The 17,038-nt window shown below is 38.8% G+C and overlaps 1 protein-coding gene across 2 annotated transcripts in view; it reads left to right on the top strand.

Annotated features, from left to right (window-relative positions):
- Positions 1-17,038, top strand: part of LOC117411341 (cAMP and cAMP-inhibited cGMP 3',5'-cyclic phosphodiesterase 10A-like) — a 97,857-nt gene that overhangs the window by 43,811 nt on the left and 37,008 nt on the right. For both annotated transcript variants that reach the window (XM_034018707.3, XM_034018704.3), the window contains exon 2: positions 1,786-1,914. In XM_034018707.3, the coding sequence (XP_033874598.2) occupies positions 1,786-1,914 (129 nt within the window). The remainder of the gene's footprint in view (positions 1-1,785; positions 1,915-17,038) is intronic.

Raw genomic sequence — 17,038 nt, 5'->3', positions numbered from 1 at the left:
TCTTTGCCGATGTACAGCACAGCTCACTGTAGATCACCAAATGCTTCTTGAGTGAATGTTTTATAGTTGGTTTGAATACATACAGTACTGTGCTCTCCCTATCTCGTTACATTTTTTTAAAAATCCTTTAACAAAATAGTCCATCATTAAAGGATCATCTGATCTTGTTATGCATCATTCAAGTAGCCAATCAGGGCAATCACAAGTATCGTGACACATATCGCATCGTAACATTAGAGTAGAGCTACACCCCTACTTTTAGTACAAATACTGTGAACTGCTCATCGTCTTCTAAGAAATGAAGCGGCCCAAGCTGCTGTGACAGGATGTCCTATCTGCTGGGAATCCCATATGTCCTAAATGATCATTCCTTGTCAGAAAGGTTAAAATAATCCAGGTTGTATTATTGTGATGGAAGGAAATCGTTCCAGCTGCTGAGGAGAGAAAGTGTATTTATTTATTGTATCATGTGGTCTCTGAGGTGAAAGCCAGGCTGAGCTAGGGTTTACTTAATAGACAATTAAGTACCTGAGAGCTTCCAGAAGTGCAGCTGTTTCTAGAGTTTGCAGTTAAGCAAACAACCAGGTGTTAAACTGTCACCGTTGTAAAGTGTATCCTTAATGTAAGCCTTGTGTCGGTTTCTTCTATTGTAGAAATAGTTTGTCGCTGCAGTTTTAGCTGTGTTTATGCAAAATAAGCAAGATCCAGCAGCTTTGGTTAAATATGTGACAGATAAAAGCAATCCTACCCAGAAGAAATGATAATTTTTGGTAGGTTGTTTTATAGAGTCAGAAAGTTGAACCTTGCTCTCTGAATGTCAGAATAATACAACAAATCCTCAGTATTTCTGATCGCTGGTACAGTAGGAGATGATGGGCCATATCTGTTGTTGTACAATATAACAGTCATATTGAGGACTGCAAGGGTGTGCTGGTATGTCTCCCAGTATCTTTATGCATATAAGACGTGCACCTTGTGTAGGAGAGTCATGACTGGGCAGGTTTGGGTTACTCAAGTATACTGAACTGTGTACCTTGTACACAACTTGTATAAACCGAGGCCTAATTATTTAAAAAGAGGGCACGTTATATTTTGAAAACTAAATATACGTGATTTTAGAACACAGAATATAGTGGCAGAATAACACCACCCTACCCTAGTACATTATTGAAGGGATAATGGCATTGCATGCATGACTGACTCAAGACTTCCATTATTACCAAGGAACTTCCCACGACAATGTCGTTATCAATATTATACTACAACTTGTTAAAGTTGTTTATTTATTCACCCCTGTTTGTCTGAAATAATCATTGCTGTCCACAAAAAGAGTTGCAGGGCAAGCACATCCCTGAGGGTATTATTGAGTTAGAACAGAAAAGCTGGACTCAATAGAAAGCAGTGTCTGGGTGTTGTATAATAAATAATAATATTTCTTATGTACGTGCATGGCTGGAGAAATTGGCTTGTTCATTGTTTTTGGATTTTGTTTCACTAAGGCTGTGAACTGGTTAAAGCACCTGTTTTACCTTCACTGTTGTCTGCATTTCGTTCTATAATGTACAGATTATTACTGTACTAACCTTATTTCACCTAAACAGAGGCCTGAAATTATTTTAATAATACAAAAATAAGGTCATTGTTTTCAGTATGTGACAAAATAATGTTACCCCAGAGATCGAACTACATATTCCCCTGCACTTATGAGGTTAGGTCTGTATAGGCAGGTCAAAGCAGAGTTTATTTTTTCCAATCCATAACCGCTCTCTTTATCCTCCTTTCCAGGTCTGACTGATGAAAAAGTAAAGGGATACCTTTCCCTTCACCCGCAGGTATTGGATGAGTTTGTGTCAGAAAGTGTGAGTACAGAAACAGTGGAGAAATGGCTGAAGAGAAAGAACAGCAGACATGAAGGTAAGCAGGCAGTCTGATGTTATATTCTATTCTGCATTATATACTGTAGCACACCAGAGTTGCTACAGCTATGGCATCACCCTATAGAATTAACTAATTTTGCTTCACAAAGTCAAATGAAGCCTACAGAGTAATGTTACGTTAACATATTCAATTATATTGTAGTTTTCCATAAAACTGACAAATTAAAAAATGTGACATTCGAAATACTGTACTACTATTATGGCTTCCGGTGGACTATCGCGATTATCATTTTGTAGTTTCTTTGATTACGTGATGTTAAAAAAAAGATCTAAATTAGAATCCTAAAATTCTAGGTGATTGCAAAACTTTTGGCCATAGCTGTACTACAGGGTTTCACGTAACAGTTAATTGTGAACATGGGCCAAACAGAGGTGTGGCAGATGGCTTGAGTGGTGCGTGTGAAACTGAGGCGCAGGGTTGAAACTGAGGCGCAAGGTTGAAACTGAGGCGCAGGGTTGAAACTGAGGCGCGGGGTTGAAACTGAGGCACGGGGTTGAAACTGAGGTCCTACGCCGCTCAGCGTGTTTATTTAACAAACAAACAAAAATAAAGATTTAAACAAAACACAAAAGAAACTGACACATTGGCCAAAGCAAAATAAACACAAACAATTAAACAGAACGAGCACCTACAAGGTCTCACAGTTGGTAGTAATCCTTTGTCTTCCTATTCCTCACAGTACCTTTCCACTATCCTCTTAGCTCTCACCACCTTAATGAGCCAAGGCAGTCTCTTTTATGTCCTGTGGCTGGAGCCTTCACTACCCATTGATCAAACAATTACCTTATTAAGGCTCTAGCCATATTCTCACAGGTTTAATTAAGCATGGGGAAGTAACCCCATCCTTGCCAATTAATAACAATAATGTCGGCTTTTCGCCGGCCACATAATAATAATTAATAATGACGGACGGTTTTTGTCTGCCCTCATAAAACACAATACAATAATAATAATACAAATGAAAACATAATCATACATAAAATAAATATGCAAGGGGTGAGCACCCTGTCACAAGCTGTTACAAAAATAATGCAAAAATAATCAACGATAATCAGTGAAGGGACTGAGGGACTGACACACTGTTGCACATGGCCAGTGTTCTGGGTATTTCAACTTAAAACATGTAGTGTGAAGGCTGCTCGACTGGAGCTGGCCATTGAAAATACAGTAAATTTACATGCATAGCATAACAATCATTATAAGAGGTGGATCATTTACAGAAAAGAGAAACATGAGGGCATGAATTATTGCTTTATTATTTATTATGTGTGAAAATAGTCCAGGTTCTTTGGAATTGTATGTTTTTATTTGTTTAGGGGTGGAAAACTCATTATGGATAATCAAGAGGTCACAATTTCAGATCCAGTCTATCGGACATTGTAAAATGGGCAATAGAAAAACAAATGTGCTGAGGTATTGTCAATTAAATAAGCATTTCCTTGTGCCAGCAACTGGATTTAAATATCCAAACCCTTAAGCCTCTTTCACACTGACGCTCCTACCCGGGTTCTGGCTACTATCCTGTGTAGCGTGAAACCATCTACCCTGGATCCCAGCAAGACAGAATGCATGAGGTGCGCTTGTAATCGGAGGGAGTAACAAACAGCCACGCCTGCGTGAAGGTTTCACTTCCAAGGAACTTGTGAGCTATTTCTGTTAATTCAAGGTTTGTTGATTGAGAAACACCATCAGCCAGATTATAATTTCTGTACTACTAGAGCAGTCTATAGTCTTTATAAATAGAAATAAATGAAATAAATGCATAGGGGGGTAATGTTACATATTAAGTGAGAACCAACTTAAAAGCCCTGAAATGAGTTGTTTATAGCTTGTTGTTTTTCTCCTTTTACAAGACATGATGCAGTGTTTGCTCTGACTTACAGACTGAGGGTCAATGTAGCCCCCTCTCAAAATTTTAGGGGGACATTTTCTTCAGTGAGGGGGTCAATATGTTTGATGATTCAGAACCAACCACCATTTCTTATTTTTGTTTGTTTTAAATATGCCAACAGAGTTTACTGACCTTTTGTTTCTGAAGAACAAAAAATAAAACTGTAAAGCTGTAGATACAACCAAGGTGTCTCTACAATACTCACTTTTGGGGAAAATATTGGGAAATGTGTCACATTGATGCTGGTGTATCACTGAATAGAGGATATTTATTGTACCAAATCACATTAGAACAGGGGTTTTCAATCTTTTTAAGCTGTGTACCCCTTCCAAAAAATGTAGTCCACCACGTACCCCCATCTGAGATAGAGTCATAATAAAATGAAAACAGAAAAAAAGGTCTGTACAATAACATGATACAACAACACACACAAGCCCTGGAGTGTGTAATGGAAACATCAACATGAACGCGCACAGGAAATAAAATGAGTTAAAGACTATGCTTTTAGTTTTGTTTTTAAATACCCCAAAGACAGACTGCAATATGTAACTGCAACTGCCCAATTGTTTATATGACATTTAAACAACAGGGCTTATTTAAAAGTATATATTTAATATGTAAATTAGTCATATGTGCAATGAACGCTCTGTTACAGCGCAATAGTCTGGTGTTAGCGATTAAACGTTGATTAATTGACAAAAGTTTGCAATAGATTGGCAAGTGGTACAAAATAAAATGTGTTGTCTGCCATTTCAGAATTTTTCTCACATACCCCAGTTTGAAAACCATTGCGTTAGAAGAAACCACATTACCAACAGATACAGTTTAATAGTAGTATTTTAAATGCCATTGTCCTGACTGGTAAATTCTTACCTTCCAGCTTTTTATTTTGACAATTTCCATATCAAAAATTGCATTTTTTTTTCTTGACATTTTTCATTCTTAGCCCCCAGGTAAATATTTTGGACAATTTTCAAAACAATTTTTGCTTTATTTTTACAATACACGTTGGTGTTGATAATATGATAAACGCGTATCTGCTTCAGGTACTGTATTTAATTTTTTTCAAGGTTAAACGATGGCCCGTGTTAGACAGAACACTAAAAATAAAATGTCAAATATACAATATGTATTTCGTTAGTTTTGTGGATTTGCTATATTTTAACATATTTTAATACTGCACATAATGATATGGTTTTGAAAATGCTACTTACCGAAACCGTGACTGCATGAATTGTATTACATAATAATGTCCTTTATTCCGATTCCAGTGGTGTTTTCTCAATGCAAGATGTGTTTATATACAGTGCTGTATAAAAGCACATATACTGTATATTATATATATATAGCAGTGTGGAGTACTATGGGCAGCAATGTGGCGTAGTGGTTAGGGCTCTGGACTCTTGACCAGAGGGTCGTGGATTCAATCTCTGGTAGGGGACACGGCTGCTGTACCCTTGAGCAAGGTACTTTACCTAGATTAACAAGCCTGATGTTGTCGTCCAGGCTTTACTGTGAAACTGACTGTAACCAGGGAGGGTGTGAGCGCATTCTACTGGACTAGAGAATAAAACACGGGAGTTTAATTATGAAAATGCAAGTGTAAACAAACAAGTAAAAAAGATTAGCCTGTCGTCAGACATGTCATGTTAATACAAAATGCATTAATTTACTGCGTACTGGTACTGCGTCTGGTCTGGGAAAGGGGACACACATGTTTTATTTCAGGGGGGGATCGGCGCAATGGCGTGGCCTAGCGCGAACACAGGACATAGCTATAAAAAGATTTTAGCATGGCCCCTTTAGCTAAATTTTATGATAGTGCATATGATAAATAACCTGAATGTATCAGCTAAACATAAAACAATGACTATGATTACATTTATTTTAATGAGTCAGTTCCAAGAATTATTGAAGTATTAATGTTTCTGATCCCAGATTGAATGTATGATATTGTCTTTTTAGCGTGATGTTATTTTTAGGGTTGTGAAATTACTGCTCTATTTTCTGGTCATCTTGCCGGGACACACTTGTAAAAGAGGCCGCGGGTCTCAATGGGTTTATTCCTGGTTAAGAATGAATGAATGAATAAATAAATTCAATAAATAAATACAAATCCCAGGTTTCTTTTCAACAATGCTATCATTGTATCACCTATACATTTTTATTTTCATTGATTTAGTCTGGGGTTTTGTTTTCTGATTTCGCCAATAATCGCATAATTTGAGTCTTTTAGATTGACATAAAAATTATTGAATTATAAACCCATCATGGAGCTTGGTAATCTGTAGTTCCTATGTATTGTTGTAATGTATTTACTCTTTTCTGGTGCGTATTGTGTGTTACCTAATGCACAGGAAAGAAACCTTGCGTCTGAAATGTTTTCCTTTTTAGTCATTCCATGATTAAATTTGTATTGACTTTGCTGAATATCACAATTCAATTTGAAAAAGAGCAGTGAAAAAAGAGGGGGTTAACTTCATTACATTTTCCTGGGAGACGCCATCCTTTCTCTGCGCCGAAAAATGATCCGGATGAAATACTATTAAACGTATCTCCAAAACAACTGTGAAATTTGAATTGAGGTTGGAGTTTAGAAACCAGAATATTTAAGATGTCTGTCTGTCTGTCTGTCTGCCTGTCTCATTTTGCTTCTAGGATGAAATGGGTATTTAAGGCTAGATTCTCAAAGCTACATGTATTCACTCCAAATCGTCATTAGCACAATTTTGTTTCTGAATGGAAAAAACACCAATTAAACATCTGAAACAAATAAGAGACAACTTAATACTTAATTCAAGCCCCTGAATTTGAAGTCTTCGTAGTTTATTTCTGAAAGCATTGTGCTAATGACGATTTGGAGTAAATACCTTTGAGAATGTAGTTCTTGTTGTTGATCTCATTTTGTGCTATACCTATTTAGTACTGTGTTTCAAATATTTTTTTTAAAGTTTAAAAGGCTCTAAATTTCCATCAAGACAATCTAAAGTTACAAAGAAGCTGTGTAGTGATGCTTGGAGGGTGTTGAACCCAGTAGAGAAGGACTACACATTTTTCTGTCCTCTACATGAATCATTCTCTAGAATTGACTATTTTTTGACTTCCAGACTGCTTTTAGATAGAGTAAAAAAATGTATCGGTATCATATCGGATCATGCTCCAGTTAGCATTGACATCGCTCCCACTTATTGGGATCCTGTCTCACGAAGGTGGCGTCTAAACACATCCCTTCTAAATAGCCCTGCATTTTTTTAATACTTAACAGAGCTATGGAATCTCTATATGGCTACTAATAACACATCAGAAATGATCCCTTCTACCCTATGGGAAGCAGCAAAGGCCTTTCTTAGAGGTGCTATAACCTCATATGCAACAGCAAAGAAAAAGAAGACATTAAAAATACAATTAGAGCTAAAATGTAGGCTACAGGACTTAGAGACAAAATTAAAAAATACACCATCTGAAAATGTATATAAAGAGCTACAAGCTACCCTCTCAGCTCTAGATAAGCTATTAACACGTTTGGTTAGGGGCAGAACTGCCTCTAACCTGATCTCCTCACTTAGAGATGGGGAGAGCAAAAGACACTTTGCAACTAGGGAAATAAATAGACTTATGAAAGATTACTACTCAACGCTATATAGCTCGGAATCCACAAATTCCGCCGACAGCATTCAGAATTTCATGGATAAAATTTCCCTCCCATTTCTTTCAGAGGAAAATAAGACCAGTGTATGTAGGGACATGTCATAAGAGATTTTAGAAGTTATTCACTCTTTAAAGAGTGGCAAAGCCCCTGGACCTCATGGGTATGGCCCTCTGCTTCATATGTATTCAGACTCCTATCACAAAGGCTTTTTACCCCCTATACTTAATCAAGCAAATATTTCTCTAATATTGAAAAAAAAAAAAAACGCAATGATTGTGCTTCGTAACAGGCCTATCTCGCTCATTAATGTGGACAGCAAGACTCTAGAGAGGAGACTGGAAGATTTTTTACCGATGCTGCTCAAACCAGATCAAACTGGTTTTATACAGCAGAGATATTCTTTTTCAAACATTAGACGTCTTCTCAATGTAATTCAATTTTCTAGTCATACTCAGCGGAGGGCTCTAGTTGTGTCTTCGGACGTTGAAAAGGCTTTTGACTGCGTAGAATGGGGGTATTTATTTGAGGCTCTCTGTCGATTTGGGCTGGGCCCTGAATTTATTAGATGGGTCAGGGTGATTTATCACTCTCCAGTGGCCTCAGTATTGACAAATGGCATATGTTCTTGGGCATTTTCCTTAGGCAGAGGTACGAGACAGGCTTGCCCCTTATTCCCCCTTTTATTTGCTTTAGCACTTGAGGCGCTTGCAGAAGCTATTAGGAGCCATCCTGACATAAAGGGGATTTACATCAGGGATTTACTTCATAAGATAGCTCTGTATGCCAATGACATTTTATCATTTATCTCAGAGTCTGAGATATTGGTTCTGGCCCTGACTGCTTTAATCAACATATCTGGCATTTTTTCAGGTTACAAAGTTAATTACAATAAATCAGAGACTATGCAATTAGGCAACTTCGGCAACCCAGCTGCTTTGATTGACTTCCCTTTCAGATGGTCACATGCTGGGTTCTCTTATCTGGGGGTCAGTATTTCACCTAACTTGAAAAATCTATTTAAACTGAATTTCCATCCAGTTATCAGAGCAGTAAGGGGCGGCCTGGACAGGTGGTTGGACCTCCCAATCTCTTGGATAGGGAGAAAGAGTATTATCAAAATGAATGTCCTTCCAAGACTTCTATATCTAACAAAAAAGGTGGTGACAGATTTAGAGAGACACCTCTCAAAATGTATTTGGCATAGAAAGAAGCCCAGACTACAGCTACCAACTGAAAGAGGTGGCTTAGCGTTACCAAATGTGAGTTTTTATAACTGGGCTTGCCACGCCTGCATTATTTCAGAGTGGATCCGTAATGACCCAGAGTCCACATGGGTAAGCACAGACTCATGGTGTTCCTCACCATTCTCACTGCTTAGTGTGTTGACTAGTACTGGGACTCAAGTCACTCCTGAAATAAAGTCTAATCCTTTAGTACAGAACACTATCCGGGTATGGAGGAACATCACTACATTTATTGGTAGAAAGAGATTCTCTTCAGCACTGGTGCCTCTAATTAAAAATAAGTATTTCCCTCCTGGTGTAAAAGATAATATTTTTCATCTCTGGCAGCATAAAGGCTCAAAGAGTTCCAAAAAAATATGTATCCGCTTTTTACTCATTAATCTACTCAAACAGTACAAGCAATATTAATGCTGTTCTTATATCTTGGGAAAGAGACTTGGGTGGGAACTCTGATGAAGAGGCCTGGGAGTCATGTGTGCTGTGGGCTGCACATTTATTTGTAATAGAGCAAGGGAGACCCAAAATAGAATTTTGCATCGTATACATAGAACACCTTATGTTCTTCATAAAATTAACCCACAGAACTCACCTGACTGTTCTAAATGCAAAAATGACTCTGGAACACATGTGCACTTGTTTTGGACTTGCCCATTGATAGCTAACTTCGGGAGTGGGATAAAGCAAGAACTGGAGAACATGCTAAATTGTAAACTAGATATAAAGTCCATGGCTTTTCTCCTTGGATTGACCTCTGATATGATATGACTGACTCCATCTCAGATAAAATTGAAAATGTATTCTAATTAATTGGATAATCCACCAACTAAATCAGTGGTATACTGACATTTTTAAAATTCTTCACCTACAAAAACTGAGTGCAGTAATGAGAGGGGATGAAGATTCATTTTTTTCTTATGGAGCCCATTCTTGGCTCAACTCCCTAATGATCTTGCAAGTGTAATAGGCAATGGACAAGTTTTTCTGAGATGGAACATATTATTAATATTTATTTAGTTTACATTTTTTTGATTATTTTTTAATGAAAGTGGCAGAGGCCTCTAGTGATACTCTTTATCTGAGAGACTGAAGCAGAGGAAATCCTTCCTTCGCTAGGAAGTACCATATATTAGGACTATGTCTTTACCTGATATATGCTAAGTAATATAATATGCACTGTTTTCTTTGTATCCATTTGTATTTTTTTTTGTTTTGTTTTTTCAGTGAACTTTAACGACCTTTGTTAATGGCCAAACAATAGACACACTTAACTAGAGACACATCTTGAACTCTGCTTCAGGCTACAGTAAGGGCTGAAACAGAAAAGGGACACATTATAAACACTGATCCTGCTCCTTGGTATCTCGCTGGGCATCGTGTGTTGTGGTTGTGTGTCCTTATCTGCCCTTGTGTGGCTCCACTATGTATTACAATATTATTTTCAATAGAACGAGCAAATCGAGGAGAGAGGGAGCTCTGAGGGTTTCATTTACACCAGGAACTAGAGAGCAGATGTCAGCGAGCTACCAACCTCTGGAGGACAAGGGTGTCCGCCTTAGCTCACTAGGCGTCTGGCCAGTAGGATCCGCTGTACCGCGATGAGGAGAAACAGTTCCTTCCGGTTTTGCCTCCCTAAGCCGCAGGAGAGCCAGAGACAATGCGACAATCCCTCTGGAATCTCCAGCGAAGACCAGCGACTTCTCACAGCCAGGACGCGAACCTGCGCTCCCCTGCCTGTATGACTCACCCTGCACACCATGTGGCCGTGCTTTTACCAGCTCAACCGCTTGGGGACCTCCTCACGTAACACAGCTTTGATCAAACAAGTAATGAAACTTTAGTATGAGTAGTATAACAATTGAAGGTTTATATATGTTTCTATAGTCCTTAAGAAGTTGGATTGTACATAAAATTAAGCTACAGTGGCAAGATGCCAGTTTCCATGGGCAGAATGATTTGATCACCCACAGTTTGCCAAATGCTGTGCCCAAAGCAGATTGACAGTTAGCTCTTTAAAAGCAGTAATAAGAAAAATGACTGTGTTTAACTAGTGGCAGCTTCCCAAAAGCAATGTGATCTTTCAGACTGGAAAGGGTTCTTATCCAATAGCACGGTATACAGTATCCATCAAAATGTGCATTGCTCAGCAATGATTATTAGACAGTTTTTAAATGTTAAACGTGATCCAATTATTAAACCGTTAACCATTAATGTCAAATATAGATATTAACATTAAGGACCAAGTCAGTAGGGGTATGAAAATACTGAATGGTATTTACTCACGAGTGGTTGGCATTTTTTATTAAATCGTGGCAACTTTGATTGCTTTATGTTTAAGCCACACCTCAAAGATCTCTGGGACATGCCAGCGTAAGGATGTGCTGTGGAGACCCCATTACAACGTTAATTTTCCTTTTCAAATGAAGTATAATTTTTAACCTTTTCTGTGTCTTTGATGAGAGGTCCTGTCCATTCACTGTCACTCCTGACGTGTAAATGATGAGAGGTCTGGTGGTAAAAATATTGTTGATCATAACGACTGCAGCATTGTGCAACCTACCAAAGAAAACAAAACAAACAAAAAAAAAATGGTGTGGCCTCTTTAAAAACCGCCAGGGCCTATCGCGAAGGTTTTATTGTTTGAGTTTAAAAATTGTTTTTAAAAGCTTGGAATAAAATGCTGCATTGGCAGAAATTAGCTGTAAAGAAAAAAAAAGTAGATTTAATGAAAACTAAACCTGTAAACAGGAAAAGATAATGACTAACAAGTATGTGAGTGACATCAATCTCCCGCCATGCCATGATGTACATGATGTGCACGTCAAAATGTCAGTTTGATATACTGAACAACCAGATTGTGATGCTCGGTTTGTTCCAAACTTTAGTTTTGGCAAAAAGCCATTTTCTTTCCATCTGAGGATGCAGGTTCTCTAGATGCGTGTAGAAATTGAGGTATGTACTCTTCCCCAGTGGAGGATAATACAGCTTCAGAATGTAGGAGGAGAAAAGCGTTTTGCAAATGATGTAGAGACTGCTGTAGGATTCGGAGTCGGAGGGACCCTTGAAATAGAAGCTGTTTCAATAGCTGTAAAATCATCTTATCAATTCTTCCATGTGGGATAAAGAACTGGCTGTAAATTATGGATGGCAGACAAAGAAAACAAATCATTGCGTAATGAGACATTGTTGAGCTGTGTCCAGCGCAGTTTGACAGAATCTGCCTTCCTCCCAAGGAACATTAGAAATGTCTGTCTTTCTTCCCACAACAAAGTAAAAGGGCCAGGGTTTGCCAGATGTCTGTTTTCAGCAGGTTTTCTTCATTGTATTCCCTCCCCCCCCCAGTGGCAATAATTTAGGTTAAGAAATGTACTGTATTAACTATGGCTATTAAAACGTAGGGTAACTGACTGTTTTAATTGGTAGCACTTAAGAGTTTGCATTACCCCAGGTGTTGCATAACCCTTCTAATCCTCAATACAGATGAAATACCACGACAATCACAGCATAAAAAAAAAAGAGAAAGCAGCATAATCAAACATGTTTCTAATGATGCCAAGCACATCTCTTTTGGGATTAGGGTTTTGCGTCATGACTACAATACCTTGCTGCACCCCTATTCCCAGTGAGCCTCATGCTTAGTTAACACTACATACTTGTTTTAAGTTCCATGCTCAAAAGATTTTCTTTATCGTAACATCAGCACATTCCTTAAAGTTTTAATGTCATCACTGCTATTCAAAAGAATCTAGGCCGCTCTAAATACATTGCACATGTGTTGTTTGTGCAGCTTACATGGGTCCCCATTTTATTTTGTACTTTTATTCTGCTGCATGCGTGTTGAAATAGACTATGAAAGTTGGAAGGTGCTCCTAATTGGTAAGTCTGTTGGCTTTTGTTTTTATTCCAAAGCAAAGCAGTGTGCAGAGGCAGGCAAAGCTGTTTGCCTCTGAAATATCACTCTGCTTTAAGAAGTGAATGTGTGCATTTAAAAAGCATTATATACTGTAACAGGACAGCTCTGATGACGACCCAGACCAGAAAGCTGACAGAGACACAGGTACTTGCAGGGTTGAAAGCGCTGGTGCACGCTTATTTATTTAAAAATAAATAATTAAACAAAAACAACGCCCACAGAGTAAAATAATATTTAAACAAAACAAATCACGAACACATAAAAACAAAACAATACCTAGGTGAGGCTGGGCAGTCGCCTTCACTGATCCTGTACTCCAGTTTTATTTTTATTTTTGATTTTCTCTCGTCTCACTCTCGTTCCTCCTCTCAAACACCCACCGGACCAGCAAAAGTGGCTGGTTTTTATACCGGTGACCATCTCCAGATGAGCAATAAATTAATAAATTAATCTGGAGATGGTCACATTCTGCACAGGTTTTTTAATATCTGCGTGGTCGACAGCAACTCTGCTGACCACGCAGTCGCACAAGTTATCTGGCAGAGACAAACTGCTAACAATCACCCCTGCCAGACCACATCCAAACAGTAACAAACCAAAATATCATTCTAAATAAACACAAACAATACTCCAGACAATAATACATTTTAAATCATTGTACAAATCACCAGCAACCCATTATTTTAAATAAAACCACAATAAACATATTTAACAGCACTATACATTTATTTACAAGCAGGGCTTTGCCCAGCCCCCTCTAATTATGTGCAGGGCTTTTCTGCCCTGCCACATATATCAATATGCTTTTGAGTCTTTCCACTGTATTTGTCAGCAGACATGGAAAAACTTATCCATGCTGGCATAAATTTGTTAATACAAACATTTTCCAAATTGTTGGAGACTATTAGTCATTTACTGTCAACACGTTGTATCTCTTAGTAATGGTATTTGTATATAAAGTTGTTGGACAAACAAAATGTAAATACTTGCCACTTGTATTTAAACAGACTGTCCCTGACTTGACCTTTTCAAGCGGTAGGAAAAATGGCAGTTTTAAAACAGCGGTATCTTCCTGTTTTGGTCACGATGTGAAAGACAGCATATCTAACAAGATCCATCCTGGCTGCCCGTGGTGGACCTCTGGCAGGTGTTTTCTACCCTGGTAGATATAGTACTAGTGGAGCCGACAAAACGCCTTGAGGATTTCTAAAGTTTCTTCATCGGATCACTGCAATATTCACCAAATATTCCGTCATCATTTTGAATGGTATTTCAGTATGGATTTAAAAAGGATTCAAGTGCTGTGAAGCCAGGCAGGAGCTAAATTATCATCAGGGACCTATGGAATCAAACCTGATCTTCCAGTGCATTAACACCAACAGGGCAGTGAGTGAAAATATATTTGTCCAAAATCGCTCTTGCAATCTCTTTGTATCCCCCACTGCTGCTATACATAGCCAAGTGTATTCAGACCTACAAAAAAGCATTATTATTATTATTTATTTCTTAGCAGACGCCCTTATCCAGGGCGACTTACAATTGTTACAAGATATCACATTATTTTTACATACAATTACCCATTTATACAGTTGGGTTTTTACTGGAGCAATCTAGGTAAAGTACCTTGCTCAAGAGTACAGTAGTAGTGTCCCCCACTGGGGATTGAACCCACAACCCTCCGGTCAAGAGTCCAGAGCCCTAACCACTACTCCACACTGCTGCCCGTAGCATTGGCTACAGTAGTTAATCTGGGACTAAAATCAGACACCCCTGAATACTGTTCCTCATGATCTCGTTGACACACGCATAGGTGTACAAGAAAAGAAGGTTTCTGTGTTGCCTTTGTGTTTTGCTGTTGTAGCAGCTCCGCAGTTGGTTTGGTGAAAGAAGCTGAAGTTTTTTTATCCGAGCACTTGGACGTCGGCCATAGTTTCACAAAGCTGCTGTCGTTGATCACATACTGTATCCTTCAGTAATAAAAAAGTCTTCTTACCTGCAGGCTACAGCTGGTAGCCAGGTCGTCACATGAGCACGCTAGCAGTGATGCGCCTTATTATACTTTGGTGGTCACATGGTTTGGGGTTTTACAACATAGGGGCTATACCAATTTGTAGTGTGGGGGGAAACGTCAGTAATATGAAACATCTTGCACAGTTAATCATACACACAATTTCAATTTGCTTGGTTTATCAATTTGTAACTACTACCAATGCTTTAAAAAAAATCTTAATTCTTATTAGAAAACTGACTTGTAAGTCTCAGAATTTGAACCTGCCTCCACGTTGAACAGTAGATGTATTCCCTGCGCCAAAGTTATTGGGTCCCAACCTGAAACTTTGGAGTTGAAACAAAGGAGAAACACTGTTTGAAACAAGTTTTGAGACAATTTCTGTCTCTAGAAGGATCAGTCCTGGCTCATCAGCCCTGGGGTGTGTCAGCTGGACAAGTCTTGTCTCCGGGAGAATCGGTCCTGGCTTATCAGCCCAGGGGTGTATCAGCTGGACAAGTCCTGTCTCTGTGAGAATCGGTCCTGGCTCATCAGCCCAGGGGTGTGTCAGCTGGACAAGTCCTGTTTCAGGGAGGAACGGTCCTGGCTCATCAGCCCAGGGGTGTGTCAGCGGGACCTGCCCACTGACAGGTCAGGAGTCCTCGGTCGGCCAATCTCTGGCTCACATTCCCTGTTAAAAAACACAGTGGGCAGCACGCCTTGTTTGTCTCTTTCCTGCAGATGCACACATGCGCCCGAGAAGCCAGTGATGGTACGCTGTCCCTGTTACACATTAGTGTGCTTTTCCTTGAACAAATGTGCTTCCAAGTACATTTTTTAGGCTTTTGAAAACATTGGATCTAGAATATAACCTCTTTACCCTAATTATGACAGCTGATGAGTCTGGGGCCTCCGTGATCCACTTAGCTTAAATATCAAAGCACCCTGGGCATCTCCACAGTTCTTCAAGCAAAACATGCAAATACTGAATACCCCTGTGATTCCAGTATACAAAGCATCAGTTTATTAATTGCCCAGGGCATTTAGCTGTTAAACTAGTAGTTCTATCATATTCTTTTTGGAATCCTGCCACATGGAACTCCCATGTTCAACTGACTGGCTGAAAAGTAGCGTAGTCCGGTGCCAAAAATTGCCTAGATTCATATTGCATTTTTCCTTTTGCTACATGTTTTAAAAATATAAATAAAAATGTTGAGATGGCCCTTGTCAGAGTTGTGAATGATCTGCTGATAAACTCTGACTCTGGCTTTCCATCAGTATTCATTCTTCTTGGTCTCAGTGCTGCCTTAGATACTGTAGACCAGGGGTGCCCAATTCTGGTCCTGGCGGGCCGGTGTCCCTCCTGGTTTTTGTTCCAACTGTACACTAAATTGCTTAATTGGACCAATTAAGCTTCTAATAAGTGCTTGCTTGGTCCAATTAAGTAATTTAGGGGGCAGTTGGAACAAAAGCCAGCAGGACACCGGCCCTCCAGGACCAGGATTGGGCACCCCTGCTGCAGACCATTCCATCCTACTGAATCATCTTGAAAGCATAGTGGAACTGTCTGGCCTTGTCCTATCCTGGTTCAAATCTTATCTTTCTGATAGGTTTCAGTTTGTCTCTATTGGGGAGGTAAATTTGGCATCATCGGAAGTTGTCTGTGGAGTTCCACAGGGCTCCATTCTAGGTCCCTTGTTGTTTTCATTATATATGCTACCATTAGGTGACATTATCCATAGACACGGAGTGAACTTCCATTGCTATGCTGATGATACCCAGCTATGTTTGTCCCTAAAGCAGGAATGTCTTCTGCCTGGGTGATATTAGCTACTTGCCTTACAGGCATCAAGCATTGGATGTCACAGAATTTTCTAATGCTGAATTCAGATAAAGCAGAGGTTATGCTAGTGGGATCACAGAACCAACTAAAAGGAAATGTGGGACTACATGAGCTCGACCCTTGCAGTCTCTCATCAAAACTTAAACTAGAAATGAAGGCTTTGAGGGTCGTCTTTGATTCTGATCTATCATTTGAGACTCATATTAGGGAAGTTACTGAAGTATCTTTTTACCATTTGAGAAATATTTTTTAGACCAATTATTTCCATATCTGATGCCAAGAGACTAATTCATGCCTTTGTTTTTTCTAGAACTGATTCAAGTCAAGACTAAAAACGCACTTTTATAAAAAGGCTTTCTTATCTTAGTGGGTTTTAATGTAACTGTAAAATTGCAGCTTTTGTATTATGTGTATACTGTTATTTAAATGGTCTGACTTTGGCAGTTGTATGTGTGAAATGCTGTACAAATAAATGTATTGTGTTTTTTTTTCCTGCTATGTACTGTACAGTGCTTTGCAATAGTTTAGTATAAAAAGCACTATATAAATGCAATAAATATAAATAAATAAATAAAT

The sequence above is a fragment of the Acipenser ruthenus genome, chromosome 6, assembly GCF_902713425.1.
Source record: "Acipenser ruthenus chromosome 6, fAciRut3.2 maternal haplotype, whole genome shotgun sequence".
Taxonomy (NCBI): domain Eukaryota; kingdom Metazoa; phylum Chordata; class Actinopteri; order Acipenseriformes; family Acipenseridae; genus Acipenser; species Acipenser ruthenus.
The sequence above is the reverse complement of the archived record's forward strand: the minus strand, read 5'-3'. Positions and strand labels throughout refer to the sequence as shown.